Source organism: Chroicocephalus ridibundus, chromosome 12, assembly GCF_963924245.1.
Source record: "Chroicocephalus ridibundus chromosome 12, bChrRid1.1, whole genome shotgun sequence".
NCBI lineage: Eukaryota > Metazoa > Chordata > Aves > Charadriiformes > Laridae > Chroicocephalus > Chroicocephalus ridibundus.
The window spans coordinates 3,022,715-3,041,819 of record NC_086295.1 but is presented as its reverse complement, the minus strand read 5'-3'; the positions used below and the strand labels follow the sequence as shown (position 1 = coordinate 3,041,819).

Sequence of the window (19,105 nt, the reverse complement as noted above, 5' to 3'; positions counted from 1 at the left end):
GCGGTACCGCCCACCCCATTGGTCGCCGCCCGCCCCGCCGCTCCCCCATTGGCCGCCGTGCGTCCCTCCGCGCGGTCCCTGCGCTCGCCCCGTCCCTTTCCCCGCACTCACTCGCGCCGCGGGGCCGCTCCGCCGTTCAGCTGGGTCCTTCCCTTCGGCCTGGGGGAAAAACAGGGGGAAAAGTGATTCCCGGCAGCAGCAAGGGGTCCTGGGCAGGATATGGACACCCCCGCTCCCCGGGCCGCACCAGTGGGTGCTGTTGGAAACACGGCGCCGGAGCAGCGGGAGTGTTCCTCGTCCCTCCAGGGAAGGGTTCAGCAAGACCTGGGCATCCAACTCCAGGAACCCACTCCAACTCCACCCAACTCCTGGGCACCCACATTCCACAGAGCGGGAATTCTCCTCTTACGGGAAATTAATACAAACCAGTCCTCCTGAGAGCCAGGGAGCAGTGAAAGGGAAGGGGGGAAAGGAGAGCTGCGGCACTCGGGTCACATAAATCATTTACGTCTTCCAAAAGTCTGACCGCAGCCAGCAAATTCCTAAGAAACTTGTGTTGATAGATTGGCCGTGAAATCCCAAGTGGGGACTCCGTGCCCCAAGGATGGTGTTGAGAGATACATTAACATTACATCAATGTTGACACATTTATACATGCTTTAAGCTCTAAAACACATTTCATTGGTTTTACAAAAAAAATAAAAATTGAATAGAATCCCTTGGATGGAAAGGACTTACCCACAAGGTGGGAGACTTCAAAAGTTACAAAATCTGCACTTTATGGCCAAGACCTCTGAAGATCACTACAAAGTAAAAAGGGCTTCAATTCTTAAGGAAACAGCAAAACTTAAGAGGCCTTCATCTTTCAGCACTCCCTTCGGTGATAGATCTGTAAGTGACATATGATTACAACTCCTAGCAACTTGATCATACCACATAAATTGAGCATTTTTTTACACATCAAAATTAAAGCCAGGAGCTGCCTCACACAAGCTTACAGAAGTTCCATTTCCACCCATGGAGGTACCTGTAGCACCTCTCCAGCTGGGGGGCACCTCGATGGACAATTTGCACAGCTCATCGCTTGGAGCACAACACCAAAGCCATGGCATTTCATGCCTTCCCATTCGGAATTTGTTTATGCCCCACTACTTCAGATCCTAAAGTGCAGTAAGAGTGGTTATAGTGGCCATCCCGGAAAAGTTCCAGCCTCCTAGAGCTCACCAGGGCCTCCAAGAGGACGGAGAGGTGAGCTCACAACAGACTGCAACAAAAACTCCATCTTCTCAACTCAGTCCTTCAAAATTGCTCATTAGAACAGAGAAAATCCTCTAGTTTGGAAGCTTACAGCAACCTGGGTATTGAGTTCAGCAGGTAAGGATTTCTCATCAAACATCTCACAGAACTAACAGCGTAGCAGTTCGCAAGATCAGGCAAAATTAGTAAAAAAAAAACCAAAAGAGGTAGGCACTTCTGACCAATTTCACTAAGGGCTTAACATACCTAAATAACTTTCAAACAAGTTACACAACAATAAGCATTTAGTAAAATAAAAACAAGTCAAATTTATTCTTGGTATAAAACAATTGAAACAAATAAGGCAGACAAGAACTCGGCTACGTACCTAGAATAAAAGCAAAACCTCGCGTGTTCCTAGTTCCTCACCTTGAAGGCAATACTGACAGATTAAGAAGTAATTCTTCTTTTCATTAACTTGTAGTTAATATGGTGAAACAAATTCAGTAGCATTTCAGTCTACTTCGTTCACCATTTAACATGTGTTTTGTTGATTGTGGTCTATTTTTTCACAACAGAAAAATAGTAACTTCATCAAATCTTAACATTCCGGCATATAAAAGATAAGCATTACAATGTCAGTAAGATTCTTAAGTTGTAAAACAAAATTAACATTTTTGAACACCAACTTCATTAACATCTACTAAAACGGCTTTAAAAAAAATAAATAATGAAGTACAAAACCCACTGTTATATACTACTATAGTGCAGATGGATGAAGCGACATCTCCAGGTACACACACAGCTCAGCTGATCCCTTACAAAACCATGTGACGTCACTGGATATTTTATTTAGGACACTAATTAATTATTATTCTAGGGGCATTATCATTTTCACTTCACTTATGGTATATAAACTTAGGAAGATTGAAAAATGTTACATCACTGTGGGTGAAAGTAAAGGTTCCTCCAGCAAACAGGGTGAAAGAATACTTCAACTCAGTAGTCATATGTACTTAAAAGAATTTTAGTTTTAGTGAACCAACAAATTCAGACATTTGATACAAACACTGTGTTTGCACTAAGTAAAACTGCCAACAAACATTACCCACGCAGGGTCTGTAATATTCAAAGACAGTAACAAAGGTGGAAAAAACGACCCAAAATTTATAGAAATAACCTACGCTTTTCATGAACTGAGGCTCCGTGCTTCACTGAGCACTCGTTTCACGACCTGTGCTGCCGCAGAGCGCGTTACTTGTTTGAAATGCAACCACTGGAATTGTCACATACGCGTAAACTCTTAACGCTGCCAGCTTTCTCCCAGCGCCCTGAGAAGGTGGCCATTGCCATCGGTGCTGACAAGAAAACACATCAGGAAAGACAAAGTCTTACATGTATAAAGCCAATGTGCAGATTCTTCAAATACCTGGCTCAGATACCTTTTCCTTTCTCAAAAAGCTTACGTAGCGACTATCCTGCTACTCGTTTTTACTGTTCCCTCCTCATGTTCCAGAGTTTATTCCTTCTGTCTTTCACAGCTTGCTTTATGTTCTGCGTCGTTTTGCAGCACTGGGACTGGAGGGATTACTGTTTGCGTTTAAGACCTTTTCAGTGACTCTGTTGCGCTTCCTCTTATCAGATCCTTCTTTGGACCCAGAATCTGATGAAGTTTTCTCTTTCTCTTTGCTGCTTGGCTTTTCAGTTGTTTTTCCTAAACTTCCAGAGGGTGCAAAAACTGAAATAGGATTAAAGTAATGATTCCAGATCAGAGTTACACACATAGGCAAACAAGAAGTGATGCAAATTTCTTCATATTACATAAAACTTTTCAAACCAATCAATTCCCAGCATATTTAACCACCACTTGAGTATTACTTTCACTTTTAAAGGAAAAATCCTCTGTAAGAAAGGCACATCTTGCTTTTATTATTTGCTTTAAAGACAGGCATGTATTTTGACAGGCTAAAAATGAAATTAATTAACTGGCATCAAACAGCGCTTAAAATTAAAATACTTAATAGTAACACTTACAGAACATAGGACCAATCTATGAAATGTATAATCTGCAATGGTCATTACATTTGGTATTATAGATAGATTTTAAAACTGAACACACAAAATGTGAAATTTAATATATTTTTAAAATACATTTTTAGATCTTTTATTAGACTCAATCTTAAAGCAACACTTATTCTGTGATATAAGTATTACGAAATTATAAAGTTAACAGTTGGCTTGGTCTGTTAAGGTAAATAGCAGGATCTCTACTGTTCACATTTGACTTTGTTCTACAGCAAAGTGTTAGGAAAATAAGCCTTATATTTAAAAGAAGCAAGATACTGCAAATAAAGTAAAATAAAAAAACCACTCTGCCCACCTTCTCATTTAAGCATACAATCTTACAATCTTTTTTGATTTATAGGGACTATTTTTCCCCATGACTACAAAGATCCTAACACAGAGTATTTCGGTTCACTAAAACTGGACTCAACTTTCTTTCAGAGATCCTCAGATTACTTCAGACGCCCAGGGTTTTGTCAAGTACATATTAAAACCAAAAAACTCAAAAGCTATACAACTTTGCACATCTGAATTAGGAGCAAAGCAGAAATCTTTCAAAGTATCAGATATTGGCAACTGCTTACTCTGTGCATTCTTAAATTATTCTAGTTCTCGGCATGAGTATATGTTAAGTCTGAATACAAATCACAAAGTACACCATATTTGGGATTTACATTTTAACATTAATTTCTCAGTTACAGTTGTTTTTTAATCTCATACTACACAGTAGAGAGTTACAAATTTACCTTCTTCTGGCCCTGCATGCGTTTCCATCTCTTCTTTTATTTCCTCTTTTACTTCTTCTTCTATCATTACTTTTCCTACAGAAAGGATTGTTAGGCAATGGTTAGATGCTTTTGAAGAACCATACGTGGTTTTTCTGGATTAGTAGCCTCAGCATATGTGCATAATGCTAACAAATACTCAGTGCAACATTCAGCAGTAATTTAGAAAGGTTCCTCTGCACTGTGACAGACACAGCTAACAGTCAAGGCATACTATGAGCATAAGGTAAAGCACTGAAACAAGATGATGCCGCATGTCAAAAGGTTCCACTGAAATTACTAACAGAAAGAAACTGAAATGCTAAACAGGCAAAACATATCACAATGTCTTACCTATACTATGATTCTACACTGAATTTTTAGTTTAAAGCTTAGTGCACCTAGTAACTGAGAAGAATTGCACTGTAGTTTAAAATATCCCAAGAACTCCTTTGGCAGATGCTAGAACTTCCCAGCTCCTACCTTGGATAACAGTACTAAGTAGCACACATATAGCTAAACTTTGAAAATCCAGCTCTTGCTGCTTAACCTAAGATTTCTGTCCAAAAAATGATCTTGCTACAAAACCAACCACACTACAGCGTGCAGATCATCTGTTTTAGCAAAAGTTACGGTCTGATGTAATATTACAGCAGTCTCAACAGAGCACAACCACAATAAACTACTAATTGCCTTGCAAAGAACCATATTCTGCCTTTCACTCTGCAAACTGGTATTAATGAAGCACATGGATCTTTTGTGTATACCCAGAAGGAGAAATTGAGTCTAAATGGTATAAAGAGAACATGTTTGTGCCATATTAGCATCTCATCTACATTATATCTAAGAATAAGAGAAATACTGTGTGGAATCTGACCAAAGATCTCTCTCTCTCACTAGCCTGTTTCCCACAGTGGTCAATCACAGAGGCTGACAGTGAGAATATGAACAGCACAAGAAGCATTCCTTTCCCCAACTGTTTCCTTCAGTCATCTGATTAAAAAATTCATGAGATAAAGTTTTATGTGTTTAGCACTTCCTTTTCCTGATATACTAGTCCAAAAGAATAGCCCTGGACTGGCACATTACACTCTTTTTCTGGGGGAGTTCTGTTAAACTACCTGTCCTGAGATGAGATTAGAGCAACCAAGAATAAGAGACTGCTGTCAGAACTTACCTTCTCTCACTTCTTGAATCATTTCATCAGGAAGAGCAAAATTCTTCTCTATGTTAGGGAATGGAAGAATTTCAGATTCGTGCTAGGAAAGAAAAGAAAGATCTCTATGAATTTGTTAAAAACTTTAATTTGGATTTAGAAGTGCAATCTCAAGTTGTGTTCTACATGCAATTAGTAGCTTAATAATTCTTAAGAAGATACCTCAAACATTAGAGAATGAGGAGGCTCCTGATGTCAAACTGATTAGGTGGTAAAGGTATTTGAGATTGTAATAAATAGAATCATGTTTGTTAACCAAATCAGGCTTTCTTAAAGGCTGGTGAAAACCTACACTGTTTCGACTCTTCACATACTTAAATCGCAGGCAGGCATCCAGCGTGTTATCTGGTGCACTTTGATACCTCAAGGCCTAAATCACAGGCATCCGGTGTGCTGTCTGGGGCACTTTGACACCTCAAGGCCTAAATCACAGGCATCTGGTGTGTTTTAACACTTTAAAGGGAAGAGCTAAGTTGTGAGATAAGCTGAAAAGAGTCTCCCCAAGGACACTGATAAAGATGAGGAGCCTTCAGCCTCACCACCATCAGGAGGCGGGACAAGACCGACCCCCTAGCAACACGTCGCTCAGACACGGAATATACCAGGATTGACACATATACGGGAACCAGAAGGGTATATAATCAACTACTTTCGGGAAGGGGGTGTGCGCCGTTGGCGGAGCAAAGACTCCCCGGCCGCCCAGCGCTGTTTTGCTTGTTGCCGCTTGCTTAATAAACTAATTTGATTAATTGGACTGGTTCCTGTCAATTATTGGGCCTCAATCTATAACAGAGATCATGACTCGTGATCATTTGAGATCATTTCTGGTATCCAACCATGGCAAATTCTTACATAAACACACTATAACCTCCTTGTTTGGCACTTAAGTACAGTACCTGTGTTTGCTGGATCAGTATTTAGGCAACTTTATTAAAGTCAGAACACAGTAAGAAAAAAAAATCCAACAACAAACCACTGCAAGTTTTACTGCCTTCCACCTCATGAGGAAAAGCTTATCAACTCACTGGAACGACACGTAATTCCTAATGACGTGAAAGGCATGTCAGGCCCAGTGATTTTGGCCTGTCAAAACTCCTGAACTATAAGAAATAACAACGCACTTGCATCGATGTTTTATACTCACAAGAGCTTGCATATCATACATGGTGCTCAGATGGTCCCAAATCACTTTGGAAGAAATCTGCCGTCCAATATTCTGACTGAATTTATCTCGGATACAAATCATGTGGAAATGGCGGTTCACACCTGAGGGAAGAACTCAGGGCAATTAACAGTTCTACCTATGCCACACAATGAAAAAAACATGCTATCATTACAGGGAAACCGTACAGTCCGGGAAGGACACATGGCACCCGGTCAGCCCTGCCTGGCTGATATTCCACCCTACATTACAGGTGCTGCGCTGGAGAGGGGCTGAGGATGCCCCACTGGGCAATGCGTCCACACAGGGCCGCAGCCAGGGCTTTTAGAGAGCCTGCATGAAACACAACGGAATGGAAACACGAGGCAGCAGGCCAGGAAAGGTGAAGACTGAGAGGGGAGAGGAGGGCTGGCTCCGTGCCCCAGCGAGGGACGGCCGAGGAGGCCGGGCGGGCACGGAGGCGCCCCTTCCCCACAGGCCCCGCCGCGCTCGGGAGAAGTCCCAGGGCCCCGGGCCGGCAGCGGCGGCGGGAGCGGGCCCAGGAGGCCGCTGGGGGCAGCACAGCGGCGCGGCCGGGACGCTCCCCCCCGCTCCGGGCCCAGCGCCTGCTTCTCCTCCCGGGCCAGCGCCGCTACTCGAGGCCGCGGCTCGGCCGCGGCCTGCTCTCACCTACGGGCTTGTGGCCCAGCATGGCGTGGAAGAGGCAAACCTCCACTTCAGGGCTCCACACCACCACCGCCTCCTCCGCCGGCACGCCGGGCTCCGGGGCGGCCGCCGCCGCCGCCGCGGCGGCTGCAACGGCGGCAGCGACGGCCGCGGCGGTCCCCGGCCCGGCCGCGGGCAACGGCGGCTTCTCCACAGCGCCCGCCGAGCCGCCCTCCGCCTCGCCCATCGCCGCGCCGCCGGCCGCAGCGGCTCCTGCCGGCCGGGAGGAGGGGGTGGCGGCCGCGAGGCGAGGCGGGGCGCGGCGGCGGGGCGAGGCCTTGGGCGGCTTCTGTGCTGGAGCAGGAGGTTCGTGGCGGGGTTTACCTCAGGTAAATGGCGTCCGTGGGCCTGGTCGGCGTTTGGGATCCCCGGAGGGTTGGGGCGTAGGAGCGGGGCCTGTGGAAGCCTCGCTCGTCCCAGCCCTCGCCCTTCGGGCCCAAGGCGCGGCCGCGGTGGGACATTGCACTGGGGAAGGGTCCCGAGCGCCTTGGAGCCCTCGAACCGCTCGTCCCTGTCACAACATCAACCTGAACTGATGCTTAACAAATAACTACTCCTGGCACGTTTAAAAAAAAAATGCAGAACCCACCAGCTTTGCCTGTCATTTGAGGCGTAAGAAAACATTTTCTTTGGGAAGAGAATGTATCATTCCCTCAGTGACAGGGTTTTTTTGCCTTGTTAGGTATTATTAGACACACAGGCATGAAACAGGACTTCTGTTGCTTAGGTGATCAGGTTTTCCTATTGCTCACTCCTCACTTGAAATCTTAATCCTTTCTGTGACATTAAAATTATTTCAATAGCGAATAACAATGACATCATACGCAAAGGACGTCTGTTCCAAGTGAATAATAAAGCAGTGGTGGCAAAAACTCCCAAGCAAAGAGACATTATTTCAATGCAAATTATCCAAAGAATAAACAGCAGGATGGGAAAGATGCAATTTTCTGAAATGAAAAACTTTCTCTACCTTTGCTACCCAAAGAATTAACTTGACTCATACCATTCTTTGGGGCTTGATGTAATGCTTATACCCCAAACAGATTAACCTAACATTAAGTAAACATCTGAAATGAGTTAAACCCAAAACCTCACGTGTGAAGCCTTGGGAAGTTTGGTGGTGCGGATCCTGGATTGGGACGCCTGGATACAAATCCTCATTTCCAGCAAGGTTCAGGCTCTCAAATGGAAAGGAGTCTCTCGCTTCAGTCCAGTTTAGATGCTGTTGAAATTTTCCAGGAATAACTGTTGCTGTGAGAGCTCCATTCGGAGTGACAGAGATCCTGCTGGAATGACTTTTCTGGGTCAAGACTACAGGAATCTCCAGAAATATTTCTTCTGCCTCCTGTCACCTCTCTACCCGTGTCCTGGTTGCACTGGACCTGCCTTTGCACAGCTCAGGCTTCACACGACCTTCCTCATTTTGAGCCAAAATTATATATCAGCAAGATTTTGCTGATCTCAAATACAAATTTGCACGCTTTTCCAGTTAAATCCAGCCCTAAATCCAGCCCTGGCTCTCAGACCTGTTTAATCTTCCAAATGTTTTTTTGCCCTGTGCTGCTACCCAGTCTGAAGCTGCTCCCGAAAGAGAGGGTTGTGATTTCCTCTGATGACTGCACAGCGGGAGCACGTGGGTTCCCGAACAACTAAATTCCTGTTTTCATACACATGTTTCTATGTGTAGAAAAATGAAGGAAGACAGAGAAGCAAATAAATTACAGAGTAGAAAAATTGCTCCCCCATAGAATAGTTTTCAAAGTTTTGCAGGTCTAATTTTTTTTAATATATATTAAGTCTGTGTGAAACACTGAGCTTCAGTGCTCTCAGCTGTCACATTATGCTTCTACTTAAAGACTATCATCAAGAGGGAATAACCGTGTCAACTCAGATAGCAATTTTTATGTCATTAAGTTCTGATGACTAAAAAAAGTAGCATGTGAGACAGAATGTGAAAAAACATATGGCTACCTCTGAAAGTACAATAGCAAATGAGAATAATTTAATTCAGTAGAATAATGTTAATTCAACAGGAAGAGTATATGCATAAATCGGCTGCTAATTTGTTTCAATCGCAAATAATTACATTTTCCTGCATCTAAATGTCCTTGTCTCTTTCAGTGCCTCCAGGAGACATATGGGAGCCTGTAGTAATGCCACACGCAGCCTCTGCCTGGATTTGGACCAGAGTTCTATTTTTCTCTCTTTAAATTTTAGAGGTTTTTTCCCCCTCACTGAACAGATTTTTCAGATCCTGAAAAATTTACCCTCCTCTTGTTCAAGTTCGAATCTTACTTTTGTTTTTCAGCAGATACCAGCCACGTCAGACAAGCACAGTTTAGTTCCTCTCTTTTTCTTGCCACTCTTTAGGCTGCTTCCAGCCATAGAAACCTGGCTGCCGATGATGTCCACGAAGGGTGCTCAGCCCTTTGCTGGGTCGGGTCGTGTCCCCCTGCAGAGACAATTTGATATTTCATAAGGCGCTGCAACAACTGAGAAATACGCCTAGCATTTGGCATTCTCTCTAGAAGCGTTATATTTCTGGGATAAGCAATATGGTTGCAACTATTTTTGTCATTATTTTAGAACACCATGTGTTAGTGCCCTTAACAAAGTTAAAACTTCATTCCGAATCCTGGATGATTCTTGCTATGCCATGTGAACCTTGTCAATTAATATCATCTGCATACTTTTGCATTAAAACCGGTCACTTAACCTTTGCTGGGGATTTTAGTACATCTTTGATACAGAGTCTAACAGAATTTTTCTTACATAGGTGAATGAAACCTCCCGAGACCCCCGGGGGAGCGTTACCAGCTTTATTCTACAGAAGTGCTGCAGTTTGCTGGAGCCCACGGACAGGGAGCCCTGGTAAAGCTGATGGATGTGCCCAGTGGTCACTGCTGCCTGATGCTGGGTTTAATTTTTGACAAACTGGGTAATTAGCTACTGTATTATTCCATTTCATTACATATGTAGTTTTTACATGCAGAAGATTTGGGGTCTAGTCCTGCACCAAGTTACTCTCAGGTCCATAAATCGTCCTACAAGAGAAGTAATCTCAGTGCTTTGGCATACTTCAGTATTTCCAAATATAATATCCTTTCTGACTGATGAAGACCCCTGAAAAGCAGAGTTCTGCTCTGATTTGTAAGCTTTAGCATTACTTTCAAAATCCGTTCTTTTGGTGTGAAATCTGTGGGAAGTTTTGCTTAACAGAGCTGCGTAGGGAATTGCCCTAAAGTTGGAGCCTGATCATTTTGCATACATAAATGACAATTGTTTGATATAGATGTGTTTTTCTCCCCATTAAACCTATCAAGGAGGAAGAACCAAAAAGATAAACCTATTTGTTGTTAGAGTCTTATCACACATCCCTGTAGAGCAGCATTGCCTCTTCCGTGGCTGGCAAGGAGATACTTCCCAGCCCTCTCCCAGTTGCTTAAGTTCTTAGCAAAAAAGTTGTGTTCGATTATTTTAAACAAGAGCATTGAATGGGGAATTCACTCTCAGATCTGGTCTGCATGGCCAGATAGGGGTAAAAATATGGAATTTAATTCAAAATAGGGGGGTGTGGGGTGTGGGAAGCAGCTGGCAGACAGAGGACACATTCTGTTTGCTGAGACATATGTTCTTGAATGGAGCTTCTCCCTTGTGATCGGTTGTGCTCATTCTCCCAACAGAGAGAGGCTAGATATTAGATGGGCATCAGATGGCAAGCCTTTGAAAAATAGATTGAAAACAGTGCAAATAATCATCTCTAAGCACGCACAGAGGCGTTCACTACTGCTGCTGTTACACTTCAAAATATCTCAGTGCAGAGTGGGGATTGTGTAAGAAGCCATCTTACTTTTTCAGTTTAATAAATCCATCATATCCCAGGCTTAGAGGGAAGTGTAAAGAAGAACCAGTGGATTTAGAATGAGCTGGTTCGAGGTGAGCACAAGAATCAGTTCATGAGTGCCTGGCTACCCCAAGCCACCATCAGAATGCCGTGGCATGTTTTACTGAAGGTCATTTTCGTTGGTAGTGCCTAAAGTTCCTGCCAAACTAAACTCACACTCACCCCACTGCCCAGCACAAATCTAGAAGGAATTCCCTTCCTTGGCAGTTTCAGTGTTGTGACTGGGATTGTTCAGATCATCATTTTCGTCTCTGGGTCATGTTTTTATATTTATTTTTCAAAACAAAAATACTACTCTTTAAAATAAAAAGGAGCCAGCATAAATACAAAGGATTTCCAGAAGGAAAGCAGCCAAGCACTGAACCCGACCGGCTGACATTCACATGACAACCACGCTCAGCCTTTCGCTGTGGCGGAGGGTGGCAGCAGATTTTCATAAAGCACGTGTACTCTTTTAAGCGCATACAAACCTGGACAGAACTGTGCAAGTCAGGGGTTTGGGACGTCGTGTTAGGGCCCTTTTTTGCATTTCAACTTTGACTACTCCAGAGTATTCCCAAGTGCCCTTCAGCATCATCCATTAGACTGCATCATCTGTTTAAGTTTGCTTCCTAGTACGGACCCTACCCATCGGCAAACAAGAGTGCGTTAGGAACAATCTGCAGCTGCAGCCAGTAGGTTAGGATGAAATTTGGCTTGCAATAATGCTAAATCAGTGGCACCATCCAGGACTAAGCCAAGTAACTTGTCAAAGAACGCCTGAGCTTGTCTGGTGTGTCGGAATACGTCTTCAGATTCAGTGTGTCGCTGAAACAAGAGAGTCCACAAAGTGCTGGTAACAGGATCTTCTGTCCTCATTAGTCATGGAAAACAGGCCTGTCCTGTCTCCTGTTTTATTTTAAAAGCTCTTCTGTTGTGATTCCATAATGTCAAGCCTGTGTTTGATTTACGGAACCAAACCAGAGCTGTATAATTCTGGGTTTATCCTCACGTGCAAAGAATATAATTACTCACAGTAGAGAATGCTTGATAAGCCAACATATCTGATGATGGAGCCAAATTCCTCGCTGGGTATGGAGCGAAGTCCATCACATGGAGAAGAAATTGTATATTTGCAGTGGTTCTGTTGGTAGGAGATGCTCTTAACATGGGTCAGAGTTTGCCTTCAACCAGACAGATGTAACTGTTCTCTATCAGGAGCAGCTTTGACTGCTGCTGCCTAAGTCTCTCAGTTTTACCCTTCACCATGTTCAATGAATTCTCCTCTATCTTTAATGATCTTAAAACAGACCAACTGCAAAAAAATTAGTTGTCTTATGCTTAAGTGTTAATCAAAAGGGAAAAAAATCCATTGATTTCAGTGAAGGTGGAATTTCGTATCAACTGGACTCTTGTTTCTATTTGTTTGGTGGTTTAGGAGACACCTGTAAGAGGAGACAGGAGACAGTTGGTTACTATATTTCAGGCCTGTGACTCTTACTTTTTTGCTTGTAATTTACACCAAATATTTCAAAGCCAGTTATTCCTTCTAAAACAGCACAAAAATGCCAAAGTGACTATATCAGTAATTGAAAGTGTTTGGATTAGATCTGAAGCAAGGAAGTGTTTCCATCTTCATAGCCAACAAAATGTCAGTTCTCACCATGTGCATGCCTACGGCATCTCAGGAGGGAAAAAACCCCTCAAATAAATAAACAGGTTTAAAGAAAGGGTGCAGACAACACTGTCATGACTGACATCACTATATAAAAATATAAATATATATATGTATATATATAAATATCTGTTCCTGTAGAAAGGAACAGATACAGCTAACAATACTACCAGGGTAAGACGTGCAATTCTTTTTGTTATGGGCTGATACACTTAGCCACTTTTTGTTTTCTGATTCAGCAGGCAGAACTTCCTTTCAGTGCGTTGCTGCTTGTGTACCGCAACTCAGTAATTTTATAAACTGTACAGAGATGATAAAAGTTGATCTAGAAGTCAATGATACCAATGAGCTATTGCATGAGAAGGTTGGCAAATTATGTACGTTACCTTCATGAGAGACTTAATTGCATAAACCTGCCCACGGGGTCAGCAGTTCTCTCCTGCACTCCAAAATTCTAATTACTGCCTTCTGCATTGCTTCCAACTAGGAGCACTACATAATGAAACTCTGGCGTTGGGGGAATGTATAGTGGATGGATACAGGCTGACTTGGCCAATGTGCTCTACTCCTTTGTCCATCTTTAAATTGCTGGTCCTGCTTTATCCCTTATTTATTTCGCTCAGTAGCCTCTACCCGAAAGTTACTATTTCAAGCTAGCAGGAGGGAGCGTTCACTCCAAGCTCTGATTCCTGTCAGAATGCGTTCTGTGCTGGGTCAGGTCTGTAAGCAATTTTACATATATATCATAATTCCCATCTGAACACATATGTTAGAGTATTCTGAGGCCAGCTGTGCTATACAGACCTCTTATTTAGAATAGCCTCATTTTTTTCTGGAATGGAGGTGACTGAAAACTTGCACATTTGAATGGATTTCATCTCTTTTCATTTTGGGAATAATCTTCCTCCCTTTGTATAATGGATAGCAGCCTTAGCACATCCCGTTTCTTCAACGGCCTCGGTTGCTGAGAATAAGGATCTCATTTTCACATGAATCCTATGGCAGGGCAACCTGATGGATCTAAATTCAATGAAAATTACATAAAATTGAAAGAGAGCAGATGCCATTGTAAATGACGGCAGGGCAGCACTATTACTATCGTCTACTTTGCATAACCATGTCAGCGCCAAAGCCAGTTAGCACATTTCACAGCTTTTCCCAGCAAGCTGCGACTGTAAGCTTTTTGGAAAGAGGCAGGGCTTCTCCTCTTACTCAGGATTTCTCAATTGCCTCAGCCATTCATGCTGGTTTTGCGCTCCTTGACACAATATCGGAAGTAAAGTATCAAATTTAAGCAATTTTCTAAATGGTAGGAAGGCCCCCGATTTCTTTCACAATAGTTATCTTCATTGTTTTTGTGAGAAACTTATAAAGAAAATATGTATTTGATTTTATACTGTGTGTTGAGGGGCACACTTTTAGAAGCTCGCTAACTATTTCTTTTTGGATTGGAAGAGGAAAGCGAGGTGTGAGAGACAGATACTCAGGTGCACATCATGCTTTGGCTGGCTTTGGATCCCACCTGCACGTCCTGGGGCTCCTGACTCATCCTCCAGCCCATGTCAGAGTAATCAAGTATCTCTTGCTCTTACCCATTCTGAAAACCGTCTCTGCTGATGATCTGAATTACTCCCACTTTTCTTACCTTCCCATTAGAAAAGGACCTCCACAGTCCAAAGAAAGTGCTGATACAGAATGTTCCGGTGTCTGGGGGGAGTCTTCCTCCGGGCTTCAGAAGACTTTAGGTCAGCCTTTAGGAAGCCATTAGGAGCGGGAGGTAGAGACGGAGCATTTGCTACAGATTGTCCCTTGGAGTTGGAGAAGTAATTTAAGAATATCCTAGGGAATGTCAGAGCTCTGTGATTCCACAGCCACTTTATACCTCTCTGTAAGTCTTAGGCCCTGGAGATCCTTTATCACACTAGAGATGCTACTGTGTCATCAAAAGAATTAGGGAGGATAAAAATCCTCATTTTTTCTAATCTTCCTTTGCTAGCTAGTTTTTAGATTTGCCGAGGTATCCCGAGCTGGCTGGGGTAGAGGCAAAGCTGGCCTGTTGCTCACACAGAATCTGTGCATTTGTTAACTGCTAATGTCATCCTGATTAAGGATTTGTTAACTCGTATGTCTCAAATCAGGTATCTGTGCGCGTTGGATTTTGGGGACTGTATACCTGTGAAGGAAAATTTAATGTCTTTAATCTACATGTGCCAAACTTACTATATGTCAGAGCAAGTATTTCAGAACACAGCTCTTTTCCCAGCTCTCTTTGCTGCCATGAGATAGCAAAGCCTAAAAAAATAGAAACTTCTTTTTGCAGCAGCTTCAGAGGTACTGAATTAGGCCCTAGGTTCCCTAGCAGTCCCGAGATGAGAATCCTTCAATCACATTATATTTCCGACTTTCAAAAGTTTTTCTTTTTTTGTTCACCGTTAGAAGCAGATGAAAGTTCATTTGGAATCCTTACACACCTTACCATATAATAGACTACGGTGTACTTTATGAAAATAATAAGAATTTTTAAAAAATAATCTGATTTGCTTTAACAGTAGGAAATTTGGGGCTCAGGTGAACTATAGTGGGTCCTATTAACATTGCACACCAGAATTCTGAATTGCTCATGCAATGATAATAAATATTTACAAGATTGAACGGATGGCTTTATTCCCAGTGCTTTATTTCCCCTCCCTGGAAGCTATTACCTGAAGTGCTCTCTACTTTTGGTGATGTTAAACATAATCACCACGATTTTCCTTTTGAATGACTAAGTCTCCACTAGAAAATATTTACAATTGTGGTAAGTTTAGAAGAGAACTTGCATCTACCAATGTTTTTTTTGATGCTTTTGAAGGAAAAGTTGTGTGACCTTAGAAGAACCACCCGACCTTGGTTAGAGGGCAATATCATCCAGCTCTGTTGGGTGAAGAACCTTTCACCAAATCTACTTATAAGCTGCGTTTCTCAGAAATTCCCGTTTATGCTGGCCTTTCTCATGTTGTCGTCTTCCCCCTATACCTGGTTTCACTGTCCTCCCTTTTATTTATTAGCCTGAAGACCAAATGCTCAATAGCCAAAGAAGAGAAAGACCTAAAATGAGAGGTGGAAAAAAATGTCTGTGGCAAATTTAAAAGGCTGGGTCATTCACTGCCCTTGTTAAATGATCCCTTTAAACTAGTCTCATAATTGTTTTTTTTATAGGAAGGATTTTCATCGGTGAAAGTGATAGAAACACCTATGGATATAGTGTTAGCCCTGGGTCTAACACGACTGTTGTCCTTATACATCTGCCAGACTTTCATCCTCGAGGCAATGTTGATGCTGTTCTGACTGCGGAAGCTCTACTCTTGCACAGGACAAGATCGAATCTGCTACTGCCGTTCTGATGGTGTCCACCTGCAGCCGTCTGTGGTGGCTTTCAAACATGGGCACAACATGGAAAGTGGCAGTTTCTCCCCATTTTGTGTATAGCAGTTTCTAAAGCTGTTTTAAAGAGTCTTGCTACTAAATTCATTTAATTTCTCTCCATTGAAGGGGAGTCTGATTGATTCCGTCTGAGTATCCTCCATGATCAAAAGTGGGATGAAACAGGAATCTTACCACCCTTAGAAAACAGCTCCATGTAGAAGGTGTGTAGCTGTTTACGTACCCGTGTGCAAAGTGTAATTTATCTTCAGCACTGGAGGGGAAGTTAGGGAGAGCTGATGAATTTTCCTGTATATCTACAGTCTGTTCTGAAAGAGGAACCCAAGAACATGATAAGCTCCATTCACTACCTTGAATTTTTTAAGTTGTTCTTCTTGGATCAACTTAGTTGTTAAGAAAAATAATCGTATCTCATTTTCCACTTGCTCTTTTATTGCTGCAATTCATATCTGTATATTACCTTACCTGTGTGCCCTGATGGGATTGTTTCTAATTTGTTCAAATTCAGAACAGTTTCTATTTGCTCTCACTATGATCAAGGCGGGCTCATGCAAACCTGTGCTCTTCTAATCAGTTTTATTAGATAGGATTGCTGATTAGGAGTCTTTATATTTGTCTTCCAGACCGATTTATAAAATGAATTCTGACAATGGCTTTTTGAAGCTCCTCATTCTAATACAGGTAATATTCAGGTTCATAATAGGAAGTTTATTGACAAATATATTTCCAGAAAATGAAAACTGCAAACTTACTGGAACAATGAGTACACAATGTACTCTTTAGTTATGAACAGACGGTACTTTAAACAACAGACAATTAAACATGATGATGATCTCTTGGTTTATGACACTGGACTAAATCTACTAAGTTCAGGCGCTGGAATTGCTCCTGGTTCACAGTGGTGTGAGAGAAGGAGACGCTGTGTTATAAACCAGTACAGCTCATACTGCCTCGCTACTTGCATTACGCAAGGCCTTTTTTGTTTATCCTCTATTTATTCATTACAGGCGGATCTATTTCAAACCCTCTTTTGGGCTTCGAAACTGCTCTTTTGGACAATTTCACATCCCAGTCCAGCTCAGATAAAGGATTGCAAACCCACGTGCAGGAGAGATGGAAACCTCCCAGTGGGCAGCACTGGGGCCAGTTTCAGTGGATTCACAACAGGGCAAGGGCTGTCCGAGAGGTTTAAATTGCCACATTCCTCAAACATCTAGGAAGACAAGACAATAAGAATATTTCTAAGCCCTGTTAAGAGGTAGTATTAATATCTATGGTATGTCATAATATAAGAAACTACTTCTGTCACCAAACCCAAACATCCCTGTCACCGAACATTTTAATTTTCAGTTTGGAACAACAATTGCTATTTACGTTGCAAAATATCACTGATCATTGAAGAAAATGTGATTTTAGAACTTTGTGACCTGTTACAACGAGAGGGCAGCCGAAGGGAAAAGCTTTTCATTATGACTATTACTGCATTGTGAATCTGAATTCTTTCCTCAATTTACTGTTCAGTTGAGTCTTCTGCCAAGAGATACTATATTAGAATTGTTTTTCTCTTTAGACGGTTAATGAAAGGTTATAATTAAGATAAGTGGGATCAAGCATCAGATCTCAAATTGATGTTGTTTGATGGGAGCAGCTGTCTTTTTGCTGCTTTATAAGCTCTGTTGGTGTCAACAACTGGAAACCTGAATGTTCTTCAGAATCATCATTAGTTTTTTGTGCATTTGCATTCAGCCTCAGAACAAAATCTCTCTGTATCCTCGTGGCTTGACCCAGTGGTCACGTAGACTTCAGAGCTCGCATAACTTACGAATTCAGGTCATCTTAGGGAATGGGGGACAACCAAAGATTAATGCAGGCTATTTACTGGTCTTCTTGGTACACTCTGACAGTTTCTTCCTTTCAAAATTCAGCAAAACTTTACAAGTAAATAAACATGGCTCTAATTTTGTAATGTAAAAGTGGTTTTCTTTTAAGAATGGTCAAGGAGTTAAGTGAATTAGATCCACCTTGCCTCCTGCGACACCGCTCCTCTCCTGGCTGAGGAGTTAGCACTAACACCAATTACCTGCCTTTGGATTTATTGCTACTTGGCCCTTCTGTGATATTCCTGCACACGACGGAGCAGAGGAGTAACGCTTTCCAGCCTGAATGCTTTAGTTCTCTGATCTTTTCACTCATTACCACTCTCCCACTCTGAGGACCGTCAACTGTTAAATCAACCCAGACTGAAGATTTTTTGAAGCATACCCTGTTACATGTCTTCAGTCTCCACCCACCGTGACTACCGTATGTTCAGTTAATATGTTTTTTCACTGATTTTAAGTGATGAGACTGAAGTGCAAAAGGTAATCTGGGGTACAAATTCAAATGCCTAGTTTACTGCAGTATGATCTGGAATTGTATGCTGGTTTATATTCTTGCTGGAATAGATTTTAGTCAGGCAGTTTGGGCTCGGATTCAAATTTCTCTATTGTCAGAAACAATCTGATGTTAGTCCTCAGGCTTACCTCTACCTCTAGGAAGAAATACTGGCACAGAGATAACACTTACATAGCTGGAAGTGTTTGGAGTAACTGTTTTAAGTGACAAACAACATGTTTAAAGTGCCTGATGTGTAGAAATAAACAGTTTGAAAAGTGAGCTTGCATTGGGATTTTGGCCTGTGTGCACAGTTTTCTTAAACTTCTCCTAAAGCACAAGAGCATCTTTGGCAGAAAAGAAGTGATTTTGCTGGAGGTTTAGAAGGAGCAGCAGTGATGGTGCTGGGCGAGCTTAAGATGGCAGAGTGTATTTGTCCAGCAGCCCGATGGTACCTGCAGGGCTACATCCTGAAACAGAAGCTGCGAGGGAGGTGCTAGTGCCAACCTTTCCGCACTGATGAAGTGCAGGATAAATGATGATCACACACGATGCTTCCCCACTCTAATGAAAACAATTTATCTGCGATTTTCTTCTCACCATA

At 42.4% G+C, this 19,105-nt stretch overlaps 1 protein-coding gene and 1 long non-coding RNA gene across 3 annotated transcripts in view; one reads left to right on the top strand and one right to left on the bottom strand.

Moving 5' to 3' along the window:
- Positions 1-1,517: 1,517 nt before the first annotated feature.
- Positions 1,518-7,365, bottom strand: MRGBP (MRG domain binding protein). Its single transcript, XM_063350074.1, has 5 exons — positions 7,112-7,365; positions 6,425-6,546; positions 5,242-5,323; positions 4,047-4,121; positions 1,518-2,974 (listed from the first exon to the last, which is right to left on the bottom strand). The coding sequence occupies exons 1-5, from the start codon at positions 7,332-7,334 to the stop codon at positions 2,784-2,786; spliced, it is 693 nt and encodes a 230-aa protein (XP_063206144.1). The 5' UTR covers positions 7,335-7,365; the 3' UTR covers positions 1,518-2,783.
- Positions 7,366-7,389: 24 nt separating this feature from the next.
- The window catches only part of LOC134522415 (uncharacterized), a 29,097-nt gene continuing 17,381 nt past the window's right edge, over positions 7,390-19,105 (top strand). Inside the window, exons 1-3 of one of the 2 annotated variants that reach the window (XR_010073052.1) lie at positions 7,390-7,476; positions 9,924-10,085; positions 15,904-18,670. This is a non-coding gene — a long non-coding RNA (uncharacterized LOC134522415). Of the gene's footprint in view, positions 7,477-9,923; positions 10,086-15,903; positions 18,671-19,105 lie in introns of those variants that run through there. The other variant, XR_010073051.1, reaches the window with a different exon arrangement.

Coding starts and splice junctions, on each gene's coding strand:
- MRGBP (XM_063350074.1), bottom strand. CDS start 7,334: ATGGGCGAGGCGGAGGGCGGCTCGGCGGGCGCTGTGGAGAAGCCGCCG. Junction 6,547..7,111: donor GCTGGGCCACAAGCCCGTAG/GTGAGAGCAGGC, acceptor TTCTTCCCTCAG/GTGTGAACCGCCATTTCCAC. Junction 2,975..4,046: donor GCATGCAGGGCCAGAAGAAG/GTAAATTTGTAA, acceptor ATCCTATTTCAG/TTTTTGCACCCTCTGGAAGT.